This window comes from Babylonia areolata, chromosome 33, assembly GCF_041734735.1.
Source record: "Babylonia areolata isolate BAREFJ2019XMU chromosome 33, ASM4173473v1, whole genome shotgun sequence".
NCBI lineage: Eukaryota > Metazoa > Mollusca > Gastropoda > Neogastropoda > Buccinidae > Babylonia > Babylonia areolata.
The window spans coordinates 7162849-7171020 of record NC_134908.1 but is presented as its reverse complement, the minus strand read 5'-3'; the positions used below and the strand labels follow the sequence as shown (position 1 = coordinate 7171020).

Below are 8172 nucleotides of genomic sequence, written 5' to 3'. Positions count from 1 at the left end.
CAACACCCACAGTCGGTTGTGACTGATGGGACACATGGCAAAGACCACTGATTCAGGATTCCTGGAATAGATGAACTCTCTTGGTGGCTTCTTCCCCATCACGCCCACACAACTGCTGGCTGAAGGGGCACTGTGTGTTGTGTGCATCACGTCTGATCCCTTCACTGAATCTGAACCTGACGCCTTTCCCAGGCCACAGCTGTGCTGACTGGGAAGAACAGTCTCTTCAGCACCTGCTGTCTGCTGTACTGGTTCTAGGACGCCGATAAAGGTACGTAACTGTGGCTGGTTCACTGCCGTGGTGTTGTGCTCCACGCGGAAAGAGGGAATGTCCTTGGTCAGCTCTTTCCTCAGCTCTTCCACGTCCACGCCTTCCATGGGACCGGAAGACAGCTGAGCTTCCAAGGACACCAGGTCAGCCTCTTTTCCGTCCTTGAGGACCTGCAGGATGTGGTCTTGTTGTGCTTCCAGTGCCAGTTTCTTGTGTCGCAGCTGCTCAGCTTGATCCTGCCAGGGTTTTGCCAGCTGCTCACTGGACGACTGAATGCTGCTGATGGCCTCGTCCAGTGACTGGTTCACCCATTGATGTAACGTGTCAGCACGTGCCCGGAAATCTTGTTCCGTTGTCTGCTTTTGTTGTTGTAGCTTGGTGCATCGATCTTCAAAGGCACTGACCAGGTGATCAACCTGCTGTATGTCCTGTGTCAAAGTTCCCAACCTGTCCTTCAACTTGTCCTTGACCTTGGATCGGGTGTCCGCCAGATCCTCCGTGGGGTGACCTTCATGCTGGGTCAACTTGCACTGCAGACATAAGTCAGCCTGACACTTGGTGCAGTGAAATAGAAGTTGTTGATTAAGATGCTTGGTACACATCTCCACTTTGTGTTTGTCTGACAGTGGGATTCCCTTTCCACACCCCTCTTCTTCCTCCTGGGTCAAGGACACAACAGTGTGACCACGACAGGCACTGAAGGAATCATGGTTTTTACGGCAAGGGAGGCAATACCTCTGCTGGCACTGGAGACAGGAATGAGTGGCCTCCCTGTCATCAGTGCACACGTCACACAGTCGTCGAGGAGGTGAGGATGAAGTGGCAGCCAGGTTGTCTACTACGTAGAAGTTGGTCTGGGGAAAACAGACACACACAAACAAATCTGAACAAAACACAGCATTCAATAAAGAATTCTGTCATAACCTTATGTGTGCTTAGGCCTTTGTCAGTAGGGATATGGTACATGTGTGTGTGTGTGTGTGTGTGTGTGTGTGTGTGTGTGTGTGTGTGTGTGTGTGTGTGTGCATGCTTTTGTACTAATCTCAGGAGGGAACATGGGCATATGTGTGTGTGTGTGCATGTGTGTGTGTGCGTGCGTGTGTGTGTGCATGTTTTTGTACAAAACTCAGCAGGGAACATGGGCATATGTGTCTGTGTGCACGGGCGCACACACACGTGCATGTGTCTGTCCACATTCCCCATACCTGTATGTGTGAGCACACGTAAATATATGTGTATTTGTATGTGTCTATAGCCTAGGCCTGAGTGCACATGCATGTGTGTGTGTGTGTGTGTGCGTGTGTGTGCGTGCGTGTGTGTACATGTATGTATACACATCCTCATATACACACCTGCACACATATGCACACACACACTCTCTACACACACACACACACACACACACACACACACACACACACACACACACACACTCACACACACACACACACACACTCACACACACACACGCACGCACGCACGCACGCACGCACAGAGAAATACACACATATTCACAGTAACATACAAACACACATGCAGGTACACACACACACACACACACACACACACATACACACACACATAACCCCCCCCCCACACACACACACACACACACACACACACAGAAACACGCACACACAGAAATGTACAGTTCCACCAACTGACCTGCAATGCCCCAACTCCCCCAGGGGGCAGCAGCATGATCTCACGGCACGAGGGGCAGGGGAAGGAGGGGGAGGAGCCAGCCACACCCTGAAGACAGCTCTGACAGAAACTGTGGTAACACCGCAGCATTTTGGGCCGACGATACGGTTCCAGGCAGATGGCACAGCATAGTTTAGTGTCAATGTCTTCTTCCCCTCCAGTCGCCATGTTGTCACCTCAGATGACGTTGACGTTTGTGCAGCTTTGAACCTTTCTCCAAACTGAACTCTCAACTGAATTCAAGTCTCCCAACTGATCAGTCTAAACACGCCACATCTACCCACTGAAGCTGTCACATAATTCACGATAACCAGTCTGTCAGCAGGCTAGCTAACACTTCACTTGAAGATTTTTTGTTGTTGTTTTTTTGTTGTTTTTTTTTTGAAAGGCATAAAAGTTTCACTATATTTCGTCCTGAATATGAATGTGCACTCACACACGAACTGATACAGACTTCCTCTGTGTTCAAAAGAACAAACCAGCTGAATCCAGTCACAGTAAGAAGTAGGTCTATTTCAATCCCTGTATCACACCCGACAAGCTGCTACCCAGTGAAAGAGTCAACCAGTTGTCAGGTTCAACATTTCTCTTTTCCCTTTTAATCTTGCTGTGCACTGCACGTGCAACGAGTGCGCAGCAAAGGTTTTGATTGGACGGTGGGCATACTTGATGTGTGAGTGAAGCTGGATGGAGTTTTCTTCACACACCCGCAAACAGCAATAGATCACTGCCATCCTGTCACTCAGCGTGGAGAGGTTCCTGCATCAGAATGTCTTGTAGGGTTCGTTCCCGTATTTTCGGCAACATCTCGTGTTTGATTTGATTTGATTTGATTAATAAAAAAAAAACATTCCTTGGGATTTATTTAATCAACTACAATTGGTTCGGAACCATTCCTTTTTCACACACACACCCCCCTCACCCACCCCTCTTCCTTTTTGTTCGCAATTAGTTTTCATTTCTCGGTTTCATTGTGATGTGCCAATGACATGATTGATAGTACTTCTTGAATTTGTGTTCTAATGATCCCCATTTGTGGTTAGAACTTTTGACAGTATGCTTTATGCCAGTGGTACGTGCGGGTATCTATCACAAGTTTATCATTATCTGTGAGAACGGTTTTGCTTCCATATAGGACTGTAACATTTACTCGGGGTGACAGAAGGGTATCCTAATTTGATTGTTATTGTTCCTTGACGAATAGTGTATGTATATCTAGTTGGTGGGCGAGCGTTGGCTTCTTCTGATTTAAACACTTTTGTGTTTATTAGAGTCAGCTTCTTTCAAGCCATGCCGTGCAGGGCGGAAGTTCGGCTTCCTTTTCAGCCGGGGGAAGTTGTTGTGTGTATGCGTGAGAATGCTTGTCATCTCCCCTTTTCTTTTCAGTTGTGGCAATTCTAGTGCAGGGAGGTTACTCCTCCAAACCCCAGTTGTTGTTTTTCAGTTATCTTTCTTTTCAGGTTTCCAGCGGCTAATGGTTTTGTGTGTTTTCCTTTTGATCGAATGAAGACGGGTGGTTGAACGGAGAACAGATTTCGTGTGTGGAGGCCACATTATTTTAACCCTTGCTGGGTCAGCTTTTGGCTTTTGTTTCCGGGATCCACCACTTGGAGAGCGAGCTGCTGGGTCACGCGGGCCGACGACAGAGGAGGGGACGTTGGTGCAAGTTGTGGACCCCCCGCCCTCCTACACCATCGCGACAACCCACGGCTCGATGAACTCCCTGAGTAATTTCAGGAAGACCAGATCTGACCCCTTACCACTTGTCATTAAAGACAAGCAAGTAGAGATCATCGGTGAATTTAAATTTCTCGGAGTGATCATTTAACCTGATGTGAGTTTCACATCACACACATACACACACACACACACACACATGCGCGTGCGCGCGCAGGACAAAGGGAGAGAGTGAGGAAACTACAGAACCATTACAATCAGGCCTGATTTTAATCATACATAGGACCGCAAAAGACTCAACCATCACAACCATTCAGCTGAGCTGCTCTCTCGTGTTGTACGCAGTGTTGGTTGGACTGTTCCTTTTCTTCTCCTTTGTTTCCTGTTCAGTCCCCTGACATCATGTGCACAGACAGGTTGTTGATGAGGTGTTCATTGGTCACTGTTATGTTCCCTTTTTTCACTGTGTGTTCTGTCGCCGTCTTGACGTGTGTGTGTGTGTGTGTGTGTGTGTGTGTGTAAACAAAGCGAGTCTGTCTCATGACACGGTGCAGTCTGTGTGTGTCCGAGGTAAACGTAAACGTTGGTACTTTCTAGGCTACTGATGGTGGCAGAGGAGCCATACCCAGCAGGGTGGTAGGTATGAATGATACCTGAAAAATGTTACCCGTTTATGATGATGTGGGAAGCAGGATAAGAGTCAAAGGCCAAGGTCATTAAATGATTTTATAAAATGATAAAACAGCTTCATGAAGACCATATCTTGCTTCCAGTGTTTACCACACTTCGTACTATGATTGTTCATGAGTACGACATGATCCCTAAAGAAACTCTACTCAGAACTCTAAAACAAAGGTGAAAGGTCTTTGTCACGAAATGACACATGATACTGACTGGTAAAGTTTCAACGTGCAAAGGGAGAAGGTCCTGTACATGACTTTCATCGTATTTGGTACACTGATTGGTCAGGGTGAGAACAAAATCCCTGTCAATGGACAAGGTCAAAGGTCAAGGTCGCAACATGGCTTATCATGAAAAAAAATGTATGCCTTTTTTCTCACATGATCTGATTGGCAATGTTGGGTTGTTGTTTTTAATTTTTAACCATGACGTGTTTATCACACGTGAGTCTTGAAGGCCTTGCCTCCCTTGTTTTCTCCGTGTGTGTGTGTGTGTGTGTGTGTGTGTGTGTGCGCGTGAGTGTGACAGTTATTTATCGACCGAGAGAGACAGAGGGACACAGAGAGAAAAGACAGACATAATATTGTATACATGAAAGTGCACGCAATAGTGTGTCAACACACACACACACACACACACACACACACACACACACACACACACACACACACACACACACACACACACACACACACACACAACACACACAACACACACACACACAACACACACACACACACACACACACACACACACACACACACACACACCATTGACAGTTTCTTTCAACAATTAACAAATATCAAATCAGTCAATGTTATTTCTTTAATGAAGATTCTGAGTAACACGAATAAACGTTACGCTAATAGCACACCACTGCAGAAAGATTGTTTTTCTTAATTGAAGATTCTGATTAACATGAATAAACATTAAGCTAATAGCACACCACTGCAGAAAGATTGCTTTTCTTAATTGAAGATTCTGATTAACATGAATAAGCGTTACGCTAATAGCACACCACTGCAGAAAGATTGTTTTTCTTAATTGAAGATTCTGATTAACATGAATAAACGTTACGCTAATAGCACACCACTGCAGAAAGATTGTTTTTCTTAATTGAAGATTCTGATTAACATGAATAAACGTTACGCTAATAGCACACCACTGCAGAAAGATTGTTTTTCTTAATTGAAGATTCTGATTAACATGAATAAGCGTTACGCTAATAGCACACCACTGCAGAAAGATTGTTTTTCTTACTTGAAGATTCTGATTAACATGGATAAACGTTACGCTAATAGCACACCACTGCAGAAAGATTGTTTTTCTTACTTGAAGATTCTGATTAACATGAATAAGCGTTACGCTAATAGCACACCACTGCAGAAAGATTGTTTTTCTTACTTGAAGATTCTGATTAACATGAATAAGCGTTACGCTAATAGCACACCACTGCAGAAAGATTGTTTTTCTTACTTGAAGATTCTGATTAACATGAATAAGCGTTACGCTAATAGCACACCACTGCAGAAAGATTGTTTTTCTTAATTGAAGATTCTGATTAACATGAATAAGCGTTACGCTAATAGCACACCACTGCAGAAAGATTGTTTTTCTTACTTGAAGATTCTGATTAACATGAATAAGCGTTACGCTAATAGCACACCACTGCAGAAAGATTGTTTTTCTTACTTGAAGATTCTGATTAACATGAATAAGCGTTACGCTAATAGCACACCACTGCAGAAAGATTGTTTTTCTTACTTGAAGATTCTGATTAACATGAATAAACGTTACGCTAATAGCACACCACTGCAGAAAGATTGTTTTTCTTAAATGAAGATTCTGATTAACATGAATAAGCGTTACGCTAATAGCACACCACTGCAGAAAGATTGTTTTTCTTACTTGAAGATTCTGATTAACATGAATAAACGTTACGCTAATAGCACACCACTGCAGAAAGATTGTTTTTCTTAAATGAAGATTCTGATTAACATGAATAAGCGTTACGCTAATAGCACACCACTGCAGAAAGATTGTTTTTCTTACTTGAAGATTCTGATTAACATGAATAAGCGTTACGCTAATAGCACACCACTGCAGAAAGATTGTTTTTCTTACTTGAAGATTCTGATTAACATGAATAAGCGTTACGCTAATAGCACACCACTGCAGAAAGATTGTTTTTCTTACTTGAAGATTCTGATTAACATGAATAAGCGTTACGCTAATAGCACACCACTGCAGAAAGATTGTTTTTCTTAATTGAAGATTCTGATTAACATGAATAAGCGTTACGCTAATAGCACACCACTGCAGAAAGATTGTTTTTCTTACTTGAAGATTCTGATTAACATGAATAAGCGTTACGCTAATAGCACACCACTGCAGAAAGATTGTTTTTCTTACTTGAAGATTCTGATTAACATGAATAAGCGTTACGCTAATAGCACACCACTGCAGAAAGATTGTTTTTCTTACTTGAAGATTCTGATTAACATGAATAAACGTTACGCTAATAGCACACCACTGCAGAAAGATTGTTTTTCTTAAATGAAGATTCTGATTAACATGAATAAGCGTTACGCTAATAGCACACCACTGCAGAAAGATTGTTTTTCTTACTTGAAGATTCTGATTAACATGAATAAACGTTACGCTAATAGCACACCACTGCAGAAAGATTGTTTTTCTTAAATGAAGATTCTGATTAACATGAATAAGCGTTACGCTAATAGCACACCACTGCAGAAAGATTGTTTCTCTTAATTGAAGATTCTGATTAACATGAATAAGCGTTACGCTAATAGCACACCACTGCAGAAAGATTGTTTTTCTTAAATGAAGATTCTGATTAACATGAATAAGCGTTACGCTAATAGCACACCACTGCAGAAAGATTGTTTCTCTTAATTGAAGATTCTGATTAACATGAATAAGCGTTACGCTAATAGCACACCACTGCAGAAAGATTGTTTTTCTTAAATGAAGATTCTGATTAACATGAATAAGCGTTACGCTAATAGCACACCACTGCAGAAAGATTGTTTCTCTTAATTGAAGATTCTGATTAACATGAATAAGCGTTACGCTAATAGCACACCACTGCAGAAAGATTGTTTTTCTTAATTGAAGATTCTGATTAACATGAATAAGCGTTACGCTAATAGCACACCACTGCAGAAAGTATCACTTCAAGGGAATGGATTATAAAAAAACCCAAAAAAACCAACAACAGAATGACGCATCTGAGAGACAGAGAAAGATAGAAGGGAGAGGCAAGGTTGTGTGCGTGTGCGTGTGTGTGTGTGTGTGTGTGCGTGTGCGTGTGTGTGTGTTTGTGCGTGTGCGTGTGCCTCTGTGTGTCTGTGTGTGTGTGTGTAGCAGAGGAACTCAGAACAGTTTAACTGTAAAGATATCTGGCCAGTTACAATGCAAGTTAGAATATGACATGAACGAGAGAGAGGGGGGGGGGGGGAGAGGGAAAGAGAAAAGGCAGAGAGAGAGAGAGAGAGAGAGAGAGAGAATCGAATTGGAATCAGAAAATTTTATTTTCTGATGGTAAAAGAGTAAACAAGACTTCTTCTGCGTTCACTCGTATGCACACGAGTGGGCTTTTACGTGTATGACCGTTTTTACCCCGCCATGTAGGCAGTCATACTCCGTTTTCGGGGGTGTGCATGCTGGGTATTTTCTTGTTTCCATAACCCACCGAACGCTGACATGGATTACAGGATCTTTAACGTGCGTATTTGATCTTCTGCTTGCATATACACACGAAGGGGGTTCAGGCACTAAGCAGGTCTGCACATATGTTGACCTGGAAGATCGTAAAA

General features: G+C 43.0%; 3 protein-coding genes across 3 annotated transcripts in view; 1 reads left to right on the top strand and 2 right to left on the bottom strand.

Annotated features, from left to right (window-relative positions):
- Positions 1-2198, bottom strand: part of LOC143276813 (E3 ubiquitin-protein ligase TRIM56-like) — a 3231-nt gene extending 1033 nt beyond the window's left edge. Inside the window, exons 1-2 of the mRNA XM_076581465.1 lie at positions 1937-2198; positions 7-1125 (exon numbers count right to left, since the gene is read on the bottom strand). Of these exons, the coding sequence (XP_076437580.1) occupies positions 7-1125; positions 1937-2143 (1326 nt within the window). The 5' untranslated portion in view covers positions 2144-2198. The remainder of the gene's footprint in view (positions 1-6; positions 1126-1936) is intronic.
- The window catches only part of LOC143276927 (uncharacterized), a 67655-nt gene that overhangs the window by 10412 nt on the left and 49071 nt on the right, over positions 1-8172 (top strand). The window lies entirely within an intron of this gene.
- Positions 7638-8172, bottom strand: part of LOC143277029 (uncharacterized) — a 22572-nt gene continuing 22037 nt past the window's right edge. Inside the window, exon 2 of the mRNA XM_076581753.1 lies at positions 7638-8172. This exon is cut by the window's right edge and continues 4562 nt beyond it. The gene's annotated coding sequence lies outside the window, so the exon portion shown is untranslated.